Here is a 25,333-nt window from a genome sequence, read left to right on the forward strand (position 1 = left end):
ACTCTGATGGTCTTTGTTAGTATCTCCATTTCCTGTTCCAAATGAGAGCAAATGATCCAGGCCTAGCCAATCAGAACTTTTCTTTCTGTGCTATGATGACTGGCTTAGTAATAGTCATGAGACCTTTGATAAGCTACTAAGACACACCTTAAAGCTTTTGTTGGGAGTCCTGGGAATGACAAATGCTCTTTCTTTGGAATAGCTTGTTGGAAGAATGGCCTAGGACAGTCTGGTGGGAGAAGTTATAGAAATGATTTGAGAGAGTAAATCCAAGGGACTGGGCAAGGTGGGGGGAGGGGGGAGGCAGGAAAGAGACTTGACAATGTGGATCCAGAAGGACCTAATACTAGCACTCTGGACTTTCTAGGTAAGTCTATTTGGGATGAGATTCTATCACCACATCCTTATTTCCAGAATGAAGTATGGGGCCTGGTACAGAATAGGTACTCCAGAAATGAATGACATACCTAGATTAATTCTCACAAGTATGTGGCAGAGATTTATATAAACACCTCTACTGCACAGTTGAGAGCACCTCTGAGTTGGTCTACCTATCCTTTTCTTTCCTTTTTTTTTTTGTCGGTTGAGGCTTGAACTCTGGGCCTAGGTGCTGTCCCTCAGTTCTTCAGCTCAAGGCTAACACTCTACCACTAGAGCCACAGCACCACTTCTGGCTTATGTGGTGCCGAGGAATCAAACCAAGGGCATCATGCATGCAAGACAAGCACTCTACCACTGAGCCACCTTCCCAGCCCTACCCTTTTCTTTTTAAAAAAATTTTAGGCCGGTGCCAGTGGCTCATGCCTACAATCCCAGCTACTCAGGAGGCTAAGATCTAAGGACCATGGTTCAAAGCCAGCCTGGGCAGGGAAGTCCATGAGACTCTTATCTCCAACTAACCACCAGAAAATGGAAATGTTGTTATGGTGTAGAGTGCTATCCTTGAGCTGAAGAGCCCAGGGACAGTGCCCAGGCCCAGAGTTCAAGCCTCACAACTGGCAAATAAATAAATCGTTATTATAAAGGTGATGTACAGAGGAGCTACAGTTACATAAATCAGGTAAAGAGCACCTGTCCCCCCTTCTCTCCCTCTCTCCCCGTTTTTTGCTCCCGTTCTCATCCACTAGTTGTATAGTTAATTTTCAATAGTGTCTAGCGCATTTGTTCACCCTTTGTCCCTCCATTTCTGTGCCCCCTACCCTTTTCTTGAGCATAACTTTTCATTAGGCATTTGGGGCTACTGACCAGAATTCTTAGAATCCATCACTATCTCAGAATAAGTCTCTGGGATTGGGTAGTGGCCTCCTCTGTCAATCTCCCCTGACAGTTAGTTACCCAGGAAGAAGGTTTTTTGTTTGTTTGTTTGTTTCCCCTCAGTCCTTAGGAAACTGTTCTTAATAACCACGGGTCTCATTCCAACACTAGAGGTTAATTTGGGGTATTCTATAATTTCAAACAAATCTGATCAGAAAACTATACAAAGAAAGGCAGGGAAGGAAGGCAGAAGGAGGCATCCTAGCAGCAGGATCTTAGGGATATATCTTCACACCCCACTCTCATACTTACCTCGACCACCATCTCCAGGGTAAGGTTGCCACCATTGTAGAAAGCAGCAGGGCCGGAGGTGCCAAGTACCTTCAGTACCTCAGCCAGGTCAGGCCTACGCAGCAAGGAGCCAGGCAGTGGTGGGTGGCCCAATGGCAGGAATGTCTCCAGGAAGCGCTCAGATGCATTAGGAGGCAGCTGTTCAGCCAAGGCGTGAGCTGGGGGCAAGGAGAAGAGGCTGGGTGGTAAGGTACACGGGACTAGCCCAGATGACTAAGATGCCCAGTAGGTGGGATGGATGAAGGATGACCAGCCCTAAGTGTTCTGACCCCGCCAGAGGCCTGTTACAGGGAAGGCAGGGATGTATATAGGCTCTTCCCAGATGCCCTCATTTGTGGATAAAGGTAAAGGGTGGGATGGAGAAGAGAAGTCTGAGGAGTAACTTGGAAGTCCTCTCTGGTCTGGGCCCAAAATCTCAAAGGATCCCCCCTCCATCAACCTTAGGCCTCTACCCCCACGCCCAGGCCCCACTGACCTAGATCATGGGTCACGTTGAAGCCATCTTGGGCCACAGCTGCTGCGAAGGCCAGGACTTGAGACCATGGCAGCCTGAGGGGGCCGGAGAGCAGGGGGTGGAGAAGGTCCTGGGGGGAGGAGGAGGGGTCCTGGGGGAAGGGGGGTTCCTAGGAAGGAGAGTCCTGGCAAGGGAAGGGGATATTAGGAGGGGAAGTTGGGAAGGCAAGAATCGAGGAGGGTAGGAGAAGGCCACCCAAGGAGAGATGCAGGCAGGGGCCCCTGGTCCCCAAAGGAAGGTCTTTACCTGCCATAGAGCTGATGAGCTTCATGTAGCCCTTTCACCATTCCGGGGACCCCCACCAAGAGCCCAGGCTGGGCAAGGCGGGCAGGCGAGGGAGAGAGGAGACCAGGTCACTGGAAGGGGGGGGCTGGGCTGAACTCCGCAGAGCCCCAAGCCAGGGATGGCTGGCACAGGGGAGAGACACAGGCCAAGTATCCCAGGGGATGGACAAGTTTTCCTGGGCAGGTATCCCTCCCATTTCCCTGACTTCCTACATACAAATGAGAAAGGCCTTTATCTACCATAGTTGAAGGATTTAATGAACAAGCAAATCCTTTCAAGAACCGAGACAAAACCAGTTTAGAAAGGAATCTGTTGGGCTGGGAAGGTGGCTTAGTGTAGAGTGTTTGCCTAGCATGCATGAAGCCCTGGATTTGATTCCTCAGTACTACATAAACAGAGAAAGCCAGAAGTGGAACTATGGTTTAAGTGGTAGAGTGCTAGCCTTGAGCAAAAGAAGCTCAGGGACAGTGCCCAGGCACTGAGTTCAAGCCCCAGGACTGGCAAGGAAAAATAAATAAATAAAAGGAAATCTGTTACACTGAATAATAGTTACCCTTGGTTTTTAAAATGGCAGACAAGGGACCTTCCTTTAACCAATTCAGCTTCAGACCACCATCACTCTGAGCTGTGATTTAAATACCTACTTTTCTGTTATTTTAGTTCCTTTTTGGCTTTCAGCCAATTGTGGATTTTCCTCTAGCAGTTCTTCTCTACTCACAAGCTGGTTATAGTCACCAGGTTCAGATGAGATATAGTGAGTTTTACTGCAGCAACTATATGACATCTCAGAATATTCAGTGACCTTTCACTTCCTAAGTTCCACACAGGTGAAACTACCAGAGAAGTAAGATGTTTCAATATTATCTTTTTATCCATTGTCTGAATTTTTTTATCATTATTATTATGATGATGCCAGTACTAGGACTTGAACTTATGGCTTGGCTATGGTTTTTTTGCTCAAGGCTCACACGCTACCATTTGACCCATAGCTCCACTTCTGACTTTCAGGTGGCTAATTGGAGATAAGAATCTCATGGACTTTCCTGCCTGGGCTGGCTTCGAACTGCAATCCTCAGATTTCAACCTCCTAACCAGCTAGGATTATAAGTAGGAGCCATCAGTGCTAGCATTGTTCATTATTTTGTTTTGGAGCTAGGAGGGGCTGTCTTCCTATAGCCTAAGAATGTTCTGATCAACTCTTTTCCCTAACCACATAATAGGTACTCAGCAAATTCATACTTGGATTAGCAGAAGGGCAGTGAAACGGGGTGCCCCTTGCCCTTCTGCTCCCCCGTGAGCCCGCTCCTCTCACCAGAGCCCCCACCTTGGTCTCCCAGGATCTCTGCAGGGCTTCTTCTCTGAGGGCTCCTGGTGCAGACTCCCGGAAATCAATTAGGTGGCTCTCATTTCGCCGGATGTCATGTACCAGCATCACACCTCCACTGGGAGAGACACAGATAATAACATGCCAACTCTCTGAATGATTAACGTGCCTCCTCTCAGTCCCCTGTGGTGAGAGTTGTAGGCTTAGTTTGTCAACCTGGATCAGGTCACCCTATGAAGGGGGAACCAAAGGGGTTGGAATAGGGGACCTAGATTACTAGAGACTTTAATCCCTGAATAGGGAAAACTCAGAGACTGGAAGAGCAGGATGTTCTACCTTCCCACCCCCACCCCCATCCTAGACCAGATCAGGACCCTTGCCAGCTTCCTGCACCTGACTACTTGGTATGCCTCCTCCCCCTCCCCCAGGACTGCATTATGTAAGGATAGATTGTGTAAAGCCAAAAGGGGAATTTCTTTAGTAGAGCCTGGAGGGCTGGTTTTGCAGGAATCAAGGTATGGACTTTAAGATGTTCTTTTTCTGAGGCTTAAATACGTCTGATAAGAGTAGCAAACCAGGAAAAGCCTGAGAGCTGAGTGGTAGAGTAGTGGGAAGTGTGGCCAAGAGGTCAACCCCTGCCTCAGCTTTGGGAAGCAGCTGCATAATTGCAGTCAGTAAGAATATAGGATCTGTGTTACCAGAGCTCCTGGTTGCTCAAGAGATGGAAATCTGGAATTTTATGAAAACTTCTCAGCCTTTGAACAATAGCAAACTATTAAAAATAATTTTCCAGTGTGCCAACCAAGCCAGTCTGTGTGCTGGAGGTACGGACCATGAGTGGCCAATTTGTAAACTCAGTTTTAAAAGTTCTTAGCCTGGAATGTATTTTTGGAAGACATTAGATTGTCATTAGACTGGCCTGGATCTACGAATCTAAAAGTTGAAGTCTCATTTGGGGACAGGATGTTTCATTGTGTACTTTGCTTTACAGTTTACAAATTTCCTTTGGGGGGGGGAGGGAGAAAAGAAGGAAAAAAAATGTTTGTGAATACACTTCCATATGTTCCACATGATAGCTTTGCTGTTTTGAAACCATCCAGGAAGAAAAGGAGCAAAATTGGATAAAGAAAGAGAAAACTCAAGGAGTTGGGACTCAGTTTCTCCTCTGCCCAGGAGACCTCTCCATCTCCACAGAGGAGGCCTTACAGACCAGGAGACAAATGGGCCTGGGGAGGTGGAGGAGGGTGTGGGGGGGAGAGAACCAGGCCTCCACTGGGTTCTTACCCAGCTCCTTACCCGCCCAGGCCAGAACTGTGTGGAGCCACAATCCCCAAACACAAGGCTGCTGCCACGGCTGCGTCCACCGAAGAACCCTGTTTACTGAGCACCTCCATGCCCAGTGCTGTGCAGCGGGCTGCATCGGTCACCACAGCTCCCTGCTGGAAGATCTGAAAGGGGAGAGAGGACCCTTAGGGACAGGAGGGGCCCTCGGCCTGCCTAAGGCTACCTCCACGAACCCTAGAACCTCTGCAGGGGCTGGGAGGCAAGCCTTTCCCTCTCGTCCCCTTGGCTTTCCCCCACTCCCTTACCTTGTCTCATTTACTTACCTGATGGAGTCCCCTCTGCCTCTCCCCTGCTCCAGAGCCCTTCCCTTTGGGACTTTCCTCTCCCAAGTCACCATTCATTTGCCCCTTCCCATTTCTGCTCCCACCCGATCCTTTGGGCTCCCCTCACCTGGGGGTCTCCGAAGTAGATCTGCATGACCAGCGCCACCGTGACACCCGTGGCGAAGGTGAGGCAGGCCGTGACGATGACCGTGAGCCCGTCCTGGCGGCAGGAGCACTCGGCCGCGGCCGCGGAGAACGGGTCCTTGCGCGTCTCCCGCAGCGGCGACCCGTCCTGGCTGCCCATCTCCGACGACGAGGACGGCAGCCGCTGCAGCCTGGCCGACTTCAGGAAGGAGTCCGGGTCTGCAGCAGGGCGGCGGGGTGGGGGGTGGGGGTCGGTGAGGGCACCTCCTACCTGGTCCTGGGGCGGAGCGCTCAGCGATGCCCTGCCGCCCCGCCCCTGCCACTCAAACCCCACCAGCCAGCCTGGCTCACTTGGCCAGCCTCTGGGACACACCCCAGGGCTGGCCCAGGCTGGCGATCCCGGCTGGCAAGAAAACAGGGGAACCCCCCCCTCCCACCAAGTGAGCAACGGCTGGATTCCAGCCTGTGGCTGGTACCAAGCCCAAATTTCCTGGAATCAGGACACAGGGCTGAGAGGAGGTTTAGCTCTTCCTGGTAACCAGATCCTGTCTTCGGTTGAGCATCAACTTTCTGTGCCAGGACACAGCGACCAAGCAGAACCTGGCTTCTAACCTTGCTCCGTGGATCCATTCATTCAACAAAACAGAAAAGCCTATTGTGTCTAGACCTGTGCTAGATGCTAATTGGAAATGGGTAGTTCCTGCCCTCATGTCGTTCACAGGCCAGTGGAGGATGAAAGCCAGGAGCAAGTAAACAAAGGAGTGTATAATTACAAGTTGTGACAGGTGCTAAGACAAAAAAAAGAGGATAGTGCCACACACTGGTGAGTCACACCTCTAATCCTAGCTACTCAAGGATGAGATGTGAGGATCCTGATTACAAGCCAGCCTGAGCAGAAAAGTTCACGACACTCTTATTTCCAATTAACCAGCAAAAAGCCAGAAGTGGAGCTGTAGCTCAAGTGATAGAGCTTCAGCCTTGAGCAAAATAACCAAAAAAGATCCTGAGGTGAATTGTGTGCGCGCACACAGACACACAGACACACACAGACACACACACACACACACACACACACACACACACACACTAAAATGAAAAGAGAATGGCAGTGGAGAGAAGGCTGCTTACAGGGGAAAATCAGGAAGGCCTCATTGAGGAAGTGACATTTGAGCTGAGAACTGAAGCAAGAGGACCTAGCCACAAGTAAAACAAGGAGAGAATATGTAGAATGTTTGAGAAAGAGGGAGGAACAAGTACAAAGGCCCTAATGTGGGAATAACTTTGGCACATTAGAAAGAAATAACCACCTGGGCTCGAGGTGGCTCATGCCTGTAATCCTAGTTACTCAGGAGACTAAGATCTGAAGATCACTGTTCAAAGCCAGCCTGAGCAGGTAAGTCTGGAAGATCATTGGCAATAAATGACTAGAAAAACTGGAAGTGGCACTGTGGCTTAAGTGGTAGAGTGCTAGCCTTGAGCAAAAGAAGTTCAGGGACAACACCCAGGGTCTGAGGGTCTGAGTTGAAGCCCCAGGACCAACACACACAGGACCAACACACACACACACACACACACAGAGCTCTGGGTACTGGTGGTTCACACCTATAATCTTAGTTATTCAGGAGGCTGAAATCTGTAAATCATGATTCAAAGCCCAGAGATTCTTATTTCTAATTAAGCACCAAAAAAGCTAGAAGTAGAGTTGTGGCCCACACATTAGCATTGAGCAACAAAGCTTAGGGACAGGGTCCAGGCTATGAGTTCAACCACAAGACCATCACCAAAAAGAAAGAGCTGGGAAGTTGGCTCAGTGGTAGAGTGCTTGCCTTGTATGCATGAGGCCCTGGGTTTGATTCCTCAGTACCACATAAGCAGAAAAAAAGCCGGAAGTGGCACTGTGGCTCAAGTGGTAGGGCGTTAGCCTTTAGCTGAAGAGCTGAGGAACAGCACCAGGCCCAGAGTTCAGCCCCCACAACTGACAAAAAAAAAAAAAAAAAAAAAAAGGAGGAAGGAAGAAAAGAAGAACAGAAGAAAGGAAGGGAAAGAAAAAGGGAAAGAAGAGAAGAGAAATAACCAATATCTGGTGGCTCTGATATAGCAGGAAAGGAGAAAAAATAAAGATGGAGGCTAGATCTCATTTCCTGGACCCTATGGGCCTTGTGAGAAGCTTGGATTTTACCAAGAGATCACTCCTATACACAGTTTTGTTTTGTTTTTTGTTGGTCATGGGGCTGGAACTCTGGGCCTGGGCGCTGTCCCTGAGCTGAAGAGCTCAGGGCCAGTGCTCTACCACTTGAGCCATAGCACCTTCTGGTTTTCTGGTGGTTAATAAGAGATAAGAGTCTCACAGAAGCCAGGCACCGGTGGCTCATGCCTGTAACTCTAGCTATTCAGGAGGCTGAGATCTGAGGAACACGGTTCAAAGCCAGCCTGGGCAGGAAAGTCTGTGAGACTCTTATCTCCAATAAACCACTGGAAAACTGGAAGTGATCTTGTAGCTCAAGCGGTAGAACGTTCGCCTTGAGCTGAAGAGCTGAGGGATAGTGACCAAGCCCAGAGTTCAAGCCCCACGACCGACAAAAAAAAAAAAAAAAAGAGTCTCATGGATGTTCCTGCCCCTGCTGGCTTTGAACCTAGATCCTCAAATCTCAGTCTCCTGAGTAGCTAGGATTACAGGCATGAGCCACAAGTGCCTGGCTTCCTACCCATAGTTTTAAGCAAGCCATTTGTTTTGTATTTCTCTGACTGCAGTCTGGAGAATAAACTAGGGGATAATGAGAATGGACTTATTTATTTACTTTTTTGGTCATGGGGCTCAAACTGTCGGCATGGACGCTGTCCCTGAGCTCTTCAGGGCTAGGCAGTGCTCTACCACTTGAACCACAGTGCCACTTCCTGTTTTCTGGTGTTAATTGGAGATGAGTCTCATGGACCTTCTTGCTCAATCTGCCTTTGAGTCGTGATCCTCAGATCTCAGCCTCCTTGAGTGGCTGGGATTATAGCCTTGAGCCACCAGTGCCCCACGGATTTTTTAAGTTTATATTCTGTGAATCTCCCTTAGTTTATCATGTTTGCCTGTAACCCTCAATACCATACTCTGTAAATAAAATTAAAATTCATTCAACAAAGAGATATTAAATACCCATGGAAACAGAAATCTTGATGGCCCTTAGAAGTACCAAAAAAAGTGTAAGAAAAGGTTTTGAACTTCAATTTATTAATGTTGATCATAAACCAGGCATTTTGAATATAGTCCTTCATTGAAGTGTTCCTATGACTTTATAGTAGACCCCACCTTTTCTATTTTACAAATGAGGAAACTGAGGCTGAGTCTAAGGTCATAACATGGACACGTGGGAAACTCAAGAGTCAGTGGAGCCGGGCGCCGGTGGCTCATGCCTGTAATCCTAGCTACCCAGGAGGCTGAGATCTGAGGATCATGGTTTAAAGCCAGCCTGGGCAGGAACATCAGAAAGACTCTTATCTCCAATAAACTAGAAAACCGGAAGTGGCGCTGTGGCTCAAGCAGTAGAGTGCTTGCCTTGAGCTGAAGAGTGCAGGACAGCGCCCAGACCCAGAGTTCAAGCCCCACGACCAAAAAAAAGAAAAAGTCAGTGGAAGTAAATTGAAAGCCCCTTTTCATTGTTCCAGGTGACACCAAGAGCCATTTCCATTTTCAAAAATGAACCTTACAAATTAATTTTAGTTATTTCTAGGCACTTCTATAGATCTATAGAGTCATGAGAAGATGAAAGGACCCCATCACAACTGGATCAATTTAAGACTATCCTGGCAGGGAATGTGGCTTAGTGGTAGATGCTTGCCTATCATGCATGAGGCCTTGAGTTTGATTCCTCAATACTACATAAATATATATTTTTTAAAGACTCTATCCTACCATGTAATTGTAACCCCTCTGTACAGTAATTTCACAATTAAAAAAAAAAAAAAAAGGACTCTATACTGGGCTGGGAAGTTGGCTCAGTGGTAGAGTGCTTGCCTCCCATGCATGATGCCCTGGGTTCAATTCCTCAGCACCACATAAGCAGAAAAAAGCCAGAAGTGGCACTGTGGCTCAAGTGATGGGACATAGCTTTAAGCTAAAGAGCTGAGGGACAGCACCCAGGCCCAGAGTTCAGGCCCCAGGACTGACAAAAAAAAAAAAAAAGACTCTAACCTACCAGTCCATCATTGAGTTATTCATTTATTCAGCAAAAATATTTACCAGGAAGAGAGAAAAAATAAGAAAAACAACAAGAATATGCATTAAAAATTGGTGAGTACTTATTATGTATGCTGAGTAATATTACCATTGATTTCACTGACATACAAGAATAACAACAGGCTGGATGCCAATGGCTCACACCTGTAATCCTAAATGATCAGGAGGCTGAGATCTGAGGATCTTGGTTTGAAGCCAGCCCAGACAGGAAATTCCTTGAGACTTTTTTTTTTTTTTTTGTCAATCGTAGGGCTTAAAACTCTGGGCCTAGATGCTATCCTTCAGCTTTTCAGCTCAAGGCAAGGACCCTACCAATTGAACCACATAGAGCCACTTCTGGTTTTCTGGTGGCTAATTGGAGATGAGTCTCATGGACTTTCCTGCTTTGGCTGGCTTTGAACCATGATCCTCAGATCTCAGCCTCCTGAGTAACTAGGCTTACAGGCATGAGCCACTGGTGCCTGGCTCTTTGAGATTCTTTTTTTTTTTTGGGGGGGTGGTCCAGTCGTGGGGCCTGAACTCTGGACCTGGGCGCTGTCCCTCAGCTCTTCAGCTCAAGGCTAGCACTCTACCACTTGAGCCACAGCGTCACTTCCGGCTTTTTCTTTTTGCTTATGTGGTGCTGAGGAATCGAACCCAGAGCCTCATGCATGCAAAGCAAGCACTTTACCACTGAGCCACCTTCCCAGCCCTTTTGGAGACTCTTATATGCAATTAATCACAGAAAAAGTAGGAGGCAGCACTGTGGTTCCTGTGGTATAGTGTTAGCATTGAGCAAAAGGAGCTCAGGGACAGCGCCCAGGCCCAGAGTTCAAGCCCCAGGACTGGCAATAACAACAACAAGAACAACAATAGGACAGTGGGAAAAAGTTAGTTTAGGGCTGGAAGAAACAAGTCTTTGGGGAGAAAAATAATACGCTTAATTTTGACTATTTTCAATTTGTAGGGTCCTAGGATAGCTGCGTGGAAGAAGCTGGTCTAGTGGGCAGCATATTTGCATCATTCTCAATTCAACTTTCTTTTTCTTTCTTTCTTTTTCTTTTTTTTTGTCAGTAGTGGGACTTGAACTCTGGGCCTGGGTGCTGTCCCCCCTCAGCTCTTCAGCTCAAGGCGAGCACTCTACCACTTGAGCCACCGCACTGCTTCTGGTTTTCTGGTAGCTAATTGGTGATAAGAGTCTCTCAGACTTTCCTGCCTACGCTAGCTTTGAACTGCGATCCTCAGATCTCAGCCTCCTAGTAGCTAGGATTACAGGCGTGAGCCACGAGCACCCAGCCATTCAATTTTCTTTTAGGCAATTTCCTTTCCCCTCCTTCAGTCAGCTCCTTTCATCCTTTCCCAGAATAATTAATAGTCCTGGTCTTGCTAATCTGTACAGACATCTCTATACATTGATTTGTTCAAGGATAAGCATGAGACTCACACCAGGCTGGTAAGACTCAAACTTGGTTGTTTTAATAGGATTGTTGGGAAAGAGAAAAGTTCTCTTTCTGTCTAGGTTCCCAGGTTGATAGAACGTAAGCCCATAGTTGTTGGGGATATCTTGTTCCCCAAATGAGGGCTTTCTGATAGTGCCTACAAAAAGGAAAGCAGAACCCAAGAGGACATTAATTCCTTTTTAGACACTTAAATCCATTTATACTTGAAGCACCATATTCCTATGTTTTTCAGTCATGCTACCCAATAAAATTCTCCTTTAAGCCAGGCACAGTAGATTAGGTATGTAATCATAGGAAGTAGAGATCAGGAGGATAATGGTTCAAGGCCAGCCTGGGCAAAAAGTTCGTAAGACCCCCATTTCAATCAATAAAGCTGGGTGTACTAGAATGTATCTGTCATCCCAGTGGAAAGTATAAATAAGAGAATTGTGAGTCAAGCTGTCAAGGACAAAGGTGTGAGACCCTATCTCCAAATATAACTAAAGTAAAAAGGGCTGGGATGTTGTTAAGTGGGAGGCCTAGAGTTAAACCCCAGTACTACCCTCCTCCCCGCAAAAATCCTTTTTGAGATGTAACTGTTCGATAACAAAAGAATCTAGAGGTTGGGAATGTGGCTTAATGGTAGAGTGCCTGCCTAGAATGCATGAAGCCATGGGTTCGATTCCTCAGGACCACATAAACTGAAAAAGCCAGAAGTAACACTGTGGTAGAGCTCAAGTGGTAGAGCACTAGATTTGAGTAAAAGAAGGTCAGGGACAGTGCCCAGGCCCTGAGTTCAAGCCCCAGGACTGGCCAAAAAAAAAAAAAAAAGAATCTAGACTAGAGTTGATTATGTAAGTACGAAGTTCAAGAGTGAGATCTCTGTTGAAGACTGAGGTCACACCTGGCTTCTTTACTTTTTTTTTTTTTGTCAGTCATGGGGCTTGAAATCTGGGCCTGAGCACTGTCCCTCAGTTCTTCAGCTCAAGGCTAGCACTCTACCACTTGCACCACAGCACCACTTCTGATTCTCTGGTGGTTTATTGGAGATAAGAGTTCCACAGCCTTTCCTACCCCAGCTGGCTTTGAACTGCGATCCTCAGATCTCAGCCTCCTGAGTAGCTACAATTATAGGCATGAGCCACTGGTGCCCAGCCTATTTTTTTGTTTGTTTTTGTCGGTCATGGGGCTTGAACTCTGGTCCTGGGCTCTGTCCCTGAGCTCTTCAGCTCAAGGTGAGTGCTCTACCACTTGAGCCATAGTGCCACTTCGGGTTTTCTGGTGGTTAATTGTAGATAAGAACCTCACAGACTTTTCTGCTTGGACTGGCTTTGAATCATGATCCTCAGATCTCGGCCCCCTGAGTAGCTAGGATTACAGGCGTGAGCCACCAGTGTCCAGACTTCCTTAATCTTAAGGAAAAGCTCACTATGTATTTCTGAGCCAGGAAATGGTGCTGTGGCTCGAGTGGTAGAGAGAGCACTAGCCTTCAGCTGAAGAGCTCAGGGTCAGTGCCGAGTCCCAGAGTTCAAGCCCCACAACCAACAAAAATAAATAAATAAACAAACTGAAAATATATTTCTGAGCCAGATGGTGATATGACCAGAAATGCAGACCAGAAATGCAGGGAAGTGGATGGATGAGGGTGAGTGCAGAGGCATACACAGGCATGTGAGGCTAGTGGGGCAGGCAACAGTGGTGATCACAGGATATGAAGGGATTTGGTATAGAGAGCATCTGATAACCTTCTGGAAGTTAGCGTTTGGCAAGAAGGTGTATCCTGGGCTTCTAATTTGGAGATGGGTTGAATGGCAGTGTCATTGATATTAGAGGAAGAACAGGACTGCGGAAAAAATGATGAGTTCAGCATAGAATGTATTGAAGGTAGGGGCACTTGCAGGACATCTGGAGGCTGGGAGAGGAAGGCACACATAAACTTGGAGCTATTTCCCAATCTTGGGGTGCTCTATTTTCCACAGTGCCTCTAATGGGGGACCCCTGGCACTAATGGCCCTAAGAGGATTAAGTGGTACCACTAGGTGGCACTATTAAGTTGAGAATCTAGAAGGCCTCTTAGCCATCAGGCTGGACCAAGGGCTCCTAGGAACTTGGAAGCAGGGTTAGGTGACATAGCATTGAACCACATACCAAAATGATGGCAAGGTCCTTGGAACTCTTGCCTTAGAACAAAGTAAGTCCCTGAGAATCTTGGAGTTTTGTGTTAAGTTTCAAGTTCCCAGATGCTCAGGTGACCAGGGTTTCGGGTAGATTTTTGTACAGCTGGGCAGAGTCTGGAGTGAACCCCTTAAGGTATTATTCCCTGAGAGTTTGGAACTTTCATTTTTAAAAATTAATTCAACAATTACTTACAAAGTGTCCAACACTGTGCTGGAGGATGAGAAATATAATAAAATAGTCATCATCCCTGCCCTTCTGGGGCTAATCACATTATTGTGTAAATAAATCATCACAAGTTTTTATAGGTGCTGTGACATTTATAGGGGTATTAGGAGAAAACATATTAAGGGAGCCCAGTTTCTAGGTTAGGAGAGAAAGGCATTCTTCCAAGCTGGAAGAGAAAACGAAGGCCCAGTATAGGTCCTACTGTAACACAGTGAGTCAGGAAATGCTAGAACCAGAAGCATCATTCTTGACCTCTGAATAAAAGCCCTGGCTTCAGGCTGGTATCCAACAAGGACACCTCTTCTCATCCTCTTCCAGCTACCTCCTGATTCCAAGGCCACTCCCCCTAGAAAAGAAGCGTGGATCTGCAGTCCTGACATTTGTGACCCCAAATCCTCCACACTCACTATTCTCTCATCCCCATCCCAGGTACAGTACAGTCTAGCCAGCTGAAGACTTAGGATACTAGCCCAGGCCAGATTGCCAGAAAGTTGTAAATAGGGAATTCTGAAAATTGGGGGCTGTTGGACAGGGAGCAACTATGTAAGAGCCAGGCCAGAGAGAGTTGGGCCAGAGAAGCAGCATCTACCAGGGGATGAGGCTCAACTGTCAGCACTGGGAGGAAGAGTCAAGCAGAAGGATGCTCTAATGCCAGGAAGTGACGTTTAGAGAAAGAGGGCTGGGGGATGGAGGATGAAGCATGGAAGTGAACATACAGCTGAGCCATATGGAGAAAAAGCACTAAGGAAGGAATGCTCTTGGCTCCAGCTCTCTCCCAAACCTGGTCTTTCCCCCTGCCTGGACCCCCCTCCCCCCCCTTTTTTTTTTTACAGTTCCTGCAGAGAAGGCTGAGAATGAGAACACCATAAAATTTGGATCCTGGGGATCAGGGTCGCTTACTAAAATTCCAGCCAGATCCATGGCTCCAGAGGAGCGGTAGAGTAATTCATCAGGCAGCAAAGGCACTCTAGTCCCCAAGGACTTTGAGAGGTCATGCAGTCCATCCCCCCTGTCTCCCAGTACCCAGTACTCCCAGACACAGGGGAATCATACTCGGCCTCTCCTCATCCCTGGACTCCGATTCTCTCCAGATGATGTTTCCGCACCACGGTCCCTGGCTGTGAAGAAGTTCTTTCAGACCTACACTACTCTCTCCTTCCTCTGCAGCCTCTGACTTGGTTTTTCTCCTGCACCTGTCCTCTGTGGCTAGAGAAGAACCTTTTTACCGGGTGATCACAAAGATCCCCCAGGATCTCCCGCATGGCATTCCTTCCTGGTTGGTTGGTTCTTCCTAAGAAGTAATAATCCCAGTTCCTCCTACTGCAGTCCCTGGCGTCGCCTCGCATGTCGCATCCTACGCCTCCGGGGCAGGCATGCACCCCCTTCCCCACCAGATAATTAACAGACAGGGGAGGAGGGGGAGGTGCAGGAGGAACCGAATGAATGAAGGACATGGAGGCCGAGGGAGGATGCTCAGAGGCAACGGATACAGGACGACCAGGGACCTCTCAAGGCGGGGCAGGGACGGCGCCAGAGGGCCTCACCGGTATCGGGGTCTCCCAGGAAGGCGTCCTCGTCCTTGCGGCCCCGCAGCGGGGCCGCGGGCGCCGGCTCATCCTCCGGCAGTCGCGGGAAGCTGGTGATGCTCATGTAATCCACCGGCGAGTAGGCGCCCAGGGCACTCTCCTGGCTGGCTTCGTTCTCCGCCGCCATCCTCACCCGCTCCCCCCAGAAGCGCAGCGCCTGCCGGAAGTGGCAGCGGCGGGGGTGGGGGTGCGAGGGTGGAGGGCGGGGACTGAGCTCCTGGGCAGCCGGGAGGGGGCGCCCCCATCCTCGGCAGTGTCCCGGTCTGACTCGCCCCCGCCGGCTTCGCGCCGCCAGCCTGCAGTGGGCACGCAGGTGCGGGCAGGGAGGATGCGAGCGGGGAGGAGAGTGCGGGGGAAGCGGGGAGGGGGAGAGGGAGGGCGCGCGGCTCCCGGCTCCGCCGGCAGCCCCGGTCACCTCTCCCTACCTCCCTCCGACCCCAGACGCTTTCACTGACCGCAAATCCCTCTTCAACTCTAGATCCTGTGACCCCCAAACTCATCACACTCCAAACTTCTTGGATTCGAAGATGCTCTTCCTTCTAGCTCAGACTTCGCCTCCAACTCTAGCCCTCTTTTCCAGTTCAGACTCTTCACCTGTAATCCTAGCTAACTCAGGAAGCTGAGTTCCAGGTTTGAAGCCAGCCTGGGCAGAAAAGTGTGTGAGCCTTTTACTTCCAATTAACTAAGGGGGGGGGGGGGCGGCAGGGGAGCCAGAAGTGGAATATGGCTCAAAAGGTAGAGTGCTAGCCTTGAGCTCAAAAGCTAAGGGAGCACCTTCACCCAACCTGTATACCTCTTTTAAAACTCCAGCCACTACTTCAACCCCAGACTGCTTTTCCACCCACAGAACCCTCCTCAAACAACAAATCCCTCTTCTGACCTGAGATCCCTTCCTTTACCTCTGTATGTCTCACATTTCTCTTCCAATTGCAGTCCCTTCGGGAGCCCAGCCACTCCCCCAATCCATCAGCATAGCAGAGTGATCCCTAAACTTTAGCATATTTTAAGGATCATTGAAAGCAAATTCTCAGATTCCACTCCATATATTATGACTCTATAGTCTGGAATGAGGTCTCTGGAATATGAATATTTACCATCATTTTAAGAGGTTTTGTTGCAGTTCTGAGAAGAAGAAAAAAATAATGGAGGTGTGAAAGGGCAGGAGGAAGTGGGCCTGGAAGAACGAAGGGTAAGAATGGGGACTAGAGATGGGGCTATTACCTAGAATGTGTGAGGTCCTAAGTTTGACCCTCAGCAGGAGCAATGGGAGTAAGACTGTATCTGTGAACTAGGTGTCTTGATTTCATCCTAGTACTACTGTTCAGAAACTGTGTGATGTTGGGTAAGACTCTTAAATACATTGAAGGCCTGTTTCCTCCTCCACAAAGTGCAAAAATAACAGGATCCATGTTAGAGAAAGTGAAATAGTTATAGATAATGTTTCATGCAGGATTTGGTACCTACTCATTAAATGACATTATCGCTGTCGCCGTCGTCGTCGTCGTCATCATCATCATCATCTTAATCTTGCAGATTTTCACCTCTTCCAAATCCATCCAATCCTCTCAGGAATTCCAACCACACTAAAACTTGTGTTACTTTTTCCCATCTCTGAGTATGGGAGAGGTTTCTTCCCTTATGCGGTTTCTGGTCAAAATTTCAATTACACAGCCAAGGGGGGCAGGGTCTAATGAAGCCTTTAAATGGCATTCCATTTTTCTCCCCAATCCCAGATTCAGAGAGGACCTTCTTTCCTCAATCCCAGGTTCAGAGAGAATCCAAATGGCTTTAGCATTTCCTATGGGAACAATAGTTGCAGTACCATATGTTGACAGGAGAGGGCTGCAATAGGTGGAGAACAGCTGTAGGAAAAAGACTTGGGAGAGGACAGAGCGGGCTTCTCAGGGCTATGGTGAGGGTGAGAAGGGATGATGATTATCTTTAGGTCATAGTTAGAATTGCACAAGCCTTTTTTCCTACAAAGAGTTTATCTTCTCTATGAGATTTGTACGGCCTATTATGCTGCCCTAAAGGGGTCTGTACTCCTACAATGATGTCTATTTACTCAGTGTAAGTATAGTTTGAGTACTTTTGAGATCTAGATTTCATTTTTTCTTTTTCTTTTTTTTGTCGGGCATGGGGCTTGAACTCTTGGCCCCAGATCTGTCGCTGAGCTCTTCAGCTCAACGCAAGTGAGTGTTCTACCATTTGAGCCATATTGCCACTTCTGGTTTTCTGGTGGTTAATTGAAGATGAGTCTCATGGACTTTTCTGGGGCTGGCTTTGAACCAAGATTCTCAGTTCTCAGCCTCCTGTGTAGCTAGGATTACAGGCATGAGCCACAATACCTGGCAATAGATCTAGATTTTTTTTTTGTTGGTCATGGGGCTTGGACTCTGGGCCTGGGCGCTGTCCCTCAGCTCTTCAGATGAAGGCTAGTGCTCTCCCACTTGAGCCACAGCAACACTTCCAGCTTTTTCCGTTTATATGGTGCTGAGGGCTTGAACCCAGAGCCTCATGCATGCAAAGCAAGCACTCTACCACTGAGCCACCTTTCCAGTCCGGATCTAGATTTCTTTTTCTGTTTTTCTTTTTCTTCTGTTTTTGGTCATGGTGCTTGAACTCTGGGCTTGGGCACTGTCCGTGCATTCTTCAGCTCAAGACCAGTGCTCTACCACTTGAGCCACAGCACCACTTCTGGTTTTCTAGTGGTTTATTGGTGATAAGAGTCTCATGGATTTTCCTGCCCAGGCTGGCTTTGAACCGTGATCCTCAGATCTCAGCCTCCTAAGTAGCTAGGATTATAGGCATGAGCCACCAGCACCTGGCTCAGATCTAGATTTCTTAAAGTCTGTATTCTCTGTATTTCTGTATTTCCTGGGGGGGAAATCTATGTCCCTCCAATAGGGTCAGTGCCCTTCAATACCGTTTATGTCCTATTAGCAGGGCTCAGAGATCTGAGTATCTCTAGCAAGTTACATACAAATTACATACTTCTGTAGTGGAGTCCAAATAACTTTTTTTTTTTTGTCAGTCCTGTGGCCTGAACTCAGGGCCTAGGCAATGTTTCTGAGTTTCTTTTGCTCAAAGCTAGTGCTCTAGCACTTGAGCCACAGCACCACTTCTGGCCTTTTCTGTTTATGTGTCACTGAGGAATCAAACCCAGGGCTTCATGCATGCTAGGCAAGTACTCTACCATTAGCACAGCTCTAAGTCCATATACCTGTAAGTGAAATATATGTTTCATTTTTTAATTAAAAATTTTTTTTGCCAGTCCTCAGGCTTGAACTCAGAGCCTAGCCACTGTCCCTGAGCTTCTTTTTTTTTTTTGGGGGGGGGGGGGTCCAGTCATAAGGCCTGAACTCTGGGCCTGGGCACTGTCCCTCAGCTCTTCAGCTCAAGGATAGGGCTCTACCACTTGAGCCATAGCACCACTTCCAGCTTTTTTTTCTTTTTGCTTATGTGGTGTTGAGGAATCAAACTCAGGGCCTCATGCATGCAAGGCAAGCACTCTACCACTGAGCCACCTTCCCAGCCCCAAATTGGGGCTTGAACTCTTGGCCTAGGCACTGTCCCCAAGTTCTTCAGCTCATGACTAGTGTTCTACCACTTGAGCCATGGCTCCCTGAGCTTCTTTTTGTTCAAGGCTAGTGCTCTATCACTTGAGCACTACTTCTGGCCTTTTCTGTTTATGTGGTACTGGGGAATTGAACCAAGGCCTTCATGCTTGCTAGGCAAGCAGTCTACAACTAAGCTACGTTCCCAGTCCATGTGTGTTCTTTTAGTGTGGTTGATTTCTCCTTATTGAAGTCTGTGTCCACTCCTCCATGTTTGTATGCCTTCAGTGGGCCATCACTCCCTTCATGAATATGTAGTGGATCATATGTCTGTTCATAAGGATGTTTCTCTCAGCTTAGAATGTGATGGGCTTTCTCCTGGGCAAAGAATAGGGAAGAGAATTAAAGGGAAGCAGGACTAGATGGAGTCACAGCCCTGTGTTAGACATCAGGAGATAAGGACTGATTGCTTCAGATTTCAGACTCACTACTGGAGTTAGATATTAAAACAACAACAACAGGGCTGGGAAGGTGGCTCAGTGGTAGAGCGCTTGCCTTGCATGCCGAGGCCCTGGGTTCAATTCCTCAACACCACATAAGCAAAAAGAAAAAAGCCAGAAGTGGCACTGTGGCTCAAGTGGTAGAACGCTAGCCTTGAGCTGAAGAGTTGAGGGACAATGCCCAAGCCCAGAGTTCAGGCCCCATGAATGGACCCAACAACAACAACTTGTAGCCTTGACAAGCAGTCTGAATTGTCAGGTGGGATGGTTCCTTCTTGATGAGTATAGATAATCTGGAGAAGGAGAGTCCAGCGTACTCTTTTCTTTCTAAGTAGGATAAAGGGAAAAAATAAATAAATAGGATAAAGGGAAGATAATTGAGCTAAAGAGATAAAGATATAATTGATATAATGATAAAGAGATAATTGAGCTCAAGTTGAGGTAGACGGACTATATCTCTAGGTAAAGTAACCAAACTGAGAGGCAAAGAAGTGAGTGTGAGTGATCCTTTATATTTGCATAGACTTTGCCATTTTACAAGCCTTTGTTTTAGCTATGGAAGTAAAAACAGACCGGGGGCAGGCACTGGTGGCTCATACCTGTAATCCTAGCTACTTAGGAGGCTGAGGATGGAGGTTCAAAGCCAGCTTAGGCAGGAAAGTCTGTGAGATTCTTATCTCCAATTAACCACCAGAAAACTGGAAGTGAAGCTGTGGTTCAAAGCTGTAGAGCTCTAGCCTTGAGCCCCAAAATTGAGTGCCCAAGCCCTGAGTTCAAGCCCCATGACCAATGAAAATAAACAAACAAATAACAATAAAACAGACATGAATCAGGGAGCCTAGGCTGGGTCCTACCTTGGTTTTCTCCTGGACCTTGAGAGTTACTCCCCTTTTCTGGGCTTACCATTTATACAATGAGGAGCACTCACTTACTGAGACTTGTACTTTAGATCTGGATGAAGATTTGTAGAGGCTAAACAATAAAAATGTCCTCAGAGGTATGAGAAAATTGGAGCTGGTCCGAGTTAGTAGTTGGTTGTGTTCTCAAGGTCGCAGGATTTTTCTGGCGGACTGAGTGGGAGGGTTGCTGGGGGCCAGGAGATGACCTGAGAGGGATGCAACTCCTCCCACCTTTAAACTCCGAGGGACAATTGGGCAATCAGACCCCGGGGCGACTCTAGGATGGGCCTGATCCAACTGCTCTCATTAGCTCAGCAGTTTCCTGCTCAAACCGCGCCCTAAACCAACCCATAAACTGTCTGTCCAGGACCCCAGTGTGGTCACTCCACGGCCTCGCCTCCTCTCCTGTTACATCCAGCCCAGTTACTCCCCATCTTTCCTGGGGCCCGCCTCCTCTCCTGTCACGCCTGGCCCCGCCCCTCTCCTGTCAGCCCACGGTCCCACCTCTCCCTGTCACTCCTAGCCCCGCCCCTTCTGCTTTAACAGTGGTTACACCCCTTCCGGCAAGTTAGCTCCGCCCTATCGCCGGCTTCTCTAGCTCTTGCTAACTCAGACCCCGCCCACACCATATAGGCCCCGCCCGCTACTGGCTTCCAGGCTCCGCCCCAAACAGGCCCCGCCCCTCGCCTGAGGCTTGGTCTCTACGGTCGGCCTGTTTTCCCTGCCTGGGCAGCCGCGGCTTCTGCAAAGGCGGCGGGTGCTCGGAGCTTGGGGCGATGGGGCTTCCAGAGGAGCGGGGCCGAAGCGGGAGCGGGGCCGGGAATGGGGGCCGGGAGGAAGCTGGAGCCGGAGGCCGGGCTCGGAGTTGGTCTCCGCCGCCCACGGTCAGCCGCTCGGCGCACGTCCCCTCGCTGCAGCGCTACCGTGAGCTGCACCAGCGTTCGGTGGAGGAACCGCGGGGTGAGGCTGGGCCCCGGGCGGGCATGGGGGCGCCACTGAGGAGACAGCGGAGGCTCCCCGGGAAGCTGAGGGTCCGTGAGGGGAGAGTGAGGGCAGACCGGTGGCCGCTGGGGGAAACGGAGAGGGGCTTCGGGAGAGGCAGAGGGGCTTCTCCCAGGAGGAGGGTTCCCTGGAAGTTGGGGACCTCGCTGGTGACCTGGCAGTTTTGTGAAGATAAGTGGTTTCCGTGAGGAGAAGCGGCTTCTGTGAGGGGACTTGGGGCCTGGAGGAGGCTGGAACAGGGAGTTGGTGAGAAGAAGAGGCGTCCTCGAGGGGCTCGCGGTGGTGGTGGGGATACCTTGGGAGAACAGAGCTTTCCTTTCAGGCTTTACCCGCTGAGAGCTGTAGCTGATCAAAACTGCGAGGTTTGACTCAGCAGGGTCTGCTTCTTTCTTGAGGTCCCAGGTCTCCAATTTAGCAGGATTCCCACCGGGCACCGGTTGCTCCGGGTTGTAATCCTAGCTACTCAGGACTCTGAGATCAAGGTTCCAAGCCAGCGAGGCAGGAAAGTTCCTGAATCTCTTACCTCCAATTAGCTATCAAAAAGTTGGAAGTGGAGCTCTGGCTCAAGTGGTGGTAGATCTCCAGCCCTGACCAAAAAAGCTAAGGCACAGAGCTCAGGCCCTGAGTTCTAGCTCCAGTACTGGCGCGACACACACACACACACACCAGCGACACACACACACACACACACACCAGCAGCACACACACACACACACACACCAGCAGCGCACACACACACACACACCAGCAGCACACACACACACACATACACCAGCAGCAGCAGCAATCTCAATAAAATGACCCAATATAGGACTGCTAAAAGGTCAATTTTTTGTTGTTGTTACTTAATCTGGCTCAAGTGGTGGTAGATCTCCAGCCCTGACCAAAAAAGCTAAGGCACAGAGCTCAGGCCCTGAGTTCTAGCTCCAGTACTGGCGCGACACACACACACACACAAACACACACGCAGCACACACACACACACACACACACACACACACACACACACACACACACACACCAGCAGCAGCAGCAATCTCAATAAAATGACCCAATATAGGACTGCTAAAAGGTCAATTTTTTGTTGTTGTTACTTAATTTGGTCTGGGATTGTAACTCAGATACTGATATACGTCCATGTCTTTTAAAAAATGTGCCTGGAAACTTCCCTACCCTTGCCTTCAGATTGGGTAAGGGGCAAACTACTCCAGCTTGGAGTCATGGGGGGGGGGGACACACATATGGGCCACAGATAAAAAATTTAGAAGAAAATGTAATGTGTGTGTGTGTGTGTGTGTGTGTGTGTGTGACTGGAACTCAAACTTGGTATCTGATGCTTTTACTCATTAGCTGGCATTCTTCCAACTGAGCCATACCTCCAAGCCCAAAATACATAAATTTTAAATCTTGCCTCTGCCACTCATTCACTGTGGGGTCTTAAGGCAAATTTTTCAACCTGTCTGAGATTTATTTTATTCATTTGTAAGATAATACTTCATAGGATATAGGAGGACTAAACTGGGTAATTGTGTGTTATAGAGTGGTGCACAGTAAACATTGAATAAGTGTTGATTTGTTCAGTAACATGGCAGAAAGCAGTTACTAAGGGAAAACATGGAATTCAGTGTAAGGTGTTAATTGCTGCAGGAGTGTTGAAGTTTGAGTGCTCAAAAACCTCTTATCACTTCTCTCTCTGTATTTTCTCCCATTAGGAGTTTATCTGTTTCCCAGAAATTAGATATTAGTACCGCACAATAACTCATACATGATATATCTGTTTTCCCAGCATTTCACTTTTATACTCTGGTCCCAAATTTCATAGGACTATAGAAACCATTTGTATCCACACATCTTGATGGTATACTATATTCAACACAACTGTGAATGAGATCCACCAAGTTTTCCTTCCAAACGTGCTTTCCTTCCTAATTTTTTAATTTCTGGCATTATCCCAGACTGGAAATTTCTTCTATTAGGCTGTCCTCTAAAAGTATCTATCTGTATCTCATCTATTTACAGATTACTTACTGCTTGTAAAGCACAATTCCAGTTTGATTTGATGTGAGAACTGTTAGAATCCACATTTTCAGAGAAGGAAACTGAAGCTTAGACAGGTTAACTAACTTGTTCAGGGTCATTAAGTTAGTTAGTGGTGGAATTTGGATTTGAATCAACACATCTTGACTGCAGAACCTGCCTATACTACTATGGATGCCATTGCTCACCACAGACCCCACAGTATGCTTTTCACCAACTTCTGTCAAATACTCCTTTAAAATGTCTCTGATTTCTCTCTTTTTCCATTCCTACAGACACTTTAAATTGAGGAAACAGTCTCCCAATTTGTTTTTTCTCCTCCATAACCTTCAATCTCTCCTACTGGCTTATTTAACCATCTTTAAGTTTATATTTTGGAAACACTGCTTTCCCGCTACAATGCAAAAACTTTTAGTAGTTCCTAACTTCCTAGATTTTCTAATTAAAATTCTACTTTTATTTGAGGCCTCAGGATAATCTAACCACACCCCACCTAATAATCCTTATCTCCTTCTATTCCCTACCACACCTTTCATTGTAGGCAAACCATTCTCTTTGATATCCTAGATACACAAAAGTCCCCTCCTACCTCCTCACCTTTGCCTATTTCCTCACCTTTTTTTTTTTGTTTTTTTTTTTGGTTGGTTGTGGGGCATGAACTCTGGGCCTGGGCGCTGTCCCTCAGCTCTTCAGCTCAAGGCAAGCGCTCTACCACTTGAGCCTCAGCATTGCTTCCTCCTCACCTTCTTTTTACCCAAACTCCCCTGTCAATTCCATAATACATTCCCTGATCATCCCAGGGAGATCATATATTTTTTTTCTGGTCTGAACTTTCAGTACTTAGAATGTGTGCAAAGGAAACATCCAGATTCTTATACACACACACACACTCACACACACACACAGAAAACACCTGTCACACAATAACACTTGTGTAAGTAGTAGTAGGAGATTCTTTTAAGTATTTTCTAAAAGACAGTGAACAAGTTAACAAAGCGATGATCCTGAAAGGCTTCTTTTACTTGTATTTTATCTAAAAATTTAATGACTAAATAAATTACACTGACTGCCTATAAAATTACTGATGCCTCTATGCACACTAGGCATTATAGTATAGTGTGAATAGATGCCAAAATAGTAGATGGACATTTGGAGGACAAAAGCAATATTTTGAATTAAGATACAGCATAAAGGAATGGATTGTCTGTTGGGGGAGTGGCAAGTAATAAGATTAGGTAACTTGGTCTTGTATATAGACTAGTAAGCCATCTAATGATAAATATGTCTGAGAAGCTTGCTGATTTCTGTGCATGTTTTTGCAGAGTTTTGGGGAGACATTGCCAAGGAATTTTACTGGAAGAACCCGTGCTCTGGCCCATTCCTTCAGTACAACTTTGATGTGACTAAAGGAAAAATCTTCATTGAGTGGATGAAAGGAGCAACTACCAATATCTGCTACAATGTGCTGGATCGAAATGTCCATGAGAAAAAACTTGGAGATAAAGTTGCTTTTTACTGGTAAAAATATTTATGTATAGTCGGTGTGCCTCATATTTATATAGAGTTGTCACATTTTACAATGTACTTCAACTTATTTCCTGCTAAGTGTTTAACCAGCTTAACTCATGTGATACTTAAAACAAACCAGTGGAATAAACAAAGTATTATTAACTTAATGTCTTAAAGAGGAAAAATACCTTAAGGGTTATGTCAGATGACATAACCAGTATATGACAAAGTTGACATTAAAGCTGTGTCCTGATTTCTAGACTGTTTGTGCTGGAGAGGAAGGAAGACAGCAAGTAAATGAAAGAGAACAGGATAGACTAGCTTGTTTCTCATTCTTGCTTTGTGAGGAAAATGAGGTTTTGTGCTTGTCACTATTTCCATTGCCTTGTTGAGTTAGTTATGTCATAGGCACTATGCTTAGGGGCTCTCAAATATTATTGAATATTATCTCACTTGTTCACAATAACTACAAAAGCACTATTTATTTCATTTTACATTTAGAAAACTGAAATTCTGAGTTTAATGATTTATCTAAAATAAAACCCCTAGCAAGAAGTAAGGTTAAGAGTCAAATCCAAGCAGTATAATTACAGAGCTAAAACTTTTAACCATGACCCTATCCTTCCTTTTAACTCAACATCTTTGCAAAATAGTCATAAGAATCAAATAAGAATCAAATTAGAAAACACTGTAGAGGGCTGGGAAGGTGGCTCAGTGGTAG

General features: G+C 47.2%; 2 protein-coding genes across 5 annotated transcripts in view; one reads left to right on the plus strand and one right to left on the minus strand.

Moving 5' to 3' along the window:
* Ggt7 (gamma-glutamyltransferase 7) overlaps nt 1-15,238 on the minus strand; it is a 30,407-nt gene extending 15,169 nt beyond the window's left edge. For 2 of the 4 annotated variants that reach the window (XM_042694485.1, XM_042694487.1), the window contains exons 1-7: nt 15,067-15,238; nt 5,463-5,698; nt 5,025-5,176; nt 3,729-3,846; nt 2,366-2,433; nt 2,081-2,154; nt 1,567-1,763 (exon numbers count right to left, since the gene is read on the minus strand). In XM_042694485.1, coding sequence (XP_042550419.1) covers nt 1,567-1,763; nt 2,081-2,154; nt 2,366-2,433; nt 3,729-3,846; nt 5,025-5,176; nt 5,463-5,698; nt 15,067-15,235 — 1,014 coding nt within the window. In that variant the 5' untranslated portion in view covers nt 15,236-15,238. Of the gene's footprint in view, nt 1-1,566; nt 1,764-2,080; nt 2,155-2,365; nt 2,476-3,716; nt 3,847-5,024; nt 5,177-5,462; nt 5,699-15,066 lie in introns of those variants that run through there. The other 2 variants (XM_042694484.1, XM_042694486.1) reach the window with 2 other exon arrangements.
* Nucleotides 15,239-20,763: 5,525 nt separating this feature from the next.
* The window catches only part of Acss2 (acyl-CoA synthetase short chain family member 2), a 42,844-nt gene continuing 38,274 nt past the window's right edge, over nt 20,764-25,333 (plus strand). Inside the window, exons 1-2 of the mRNA XM_042694584.1 lie at nt 20,764-21,024; nt 24,426-24,621. Of these exons, the coding sequence (XP_042550518.1) occupies nt 20,841-21,024; nt 24,426-24,621 (380 nt within the window). The 5' untranslated portion in view covers nt 20,764-20,840. The remainder of the gene's footprint in view (nt 21,025-24,425; nt 24,622-25,333) is intronic.

The sequence above is a fragment of the Dipodomys spectabilis genome, unplaced genomic scaffold, assembly GCF_019054845.1.
Source record: "Dipodomys spectabilis isolate Male_0828 unplaced genomic scaffold, ASM1905484v1 ptg000175l, whole genome shotgun sequence".
NCBI classification, from domain to species: domain Eukaryota; kingdom Metazoa; phylum Chordata; class Mammalia; order Rodentia; family Heteromyidae; genus Dipodomys; species Dipodomys spectabilis.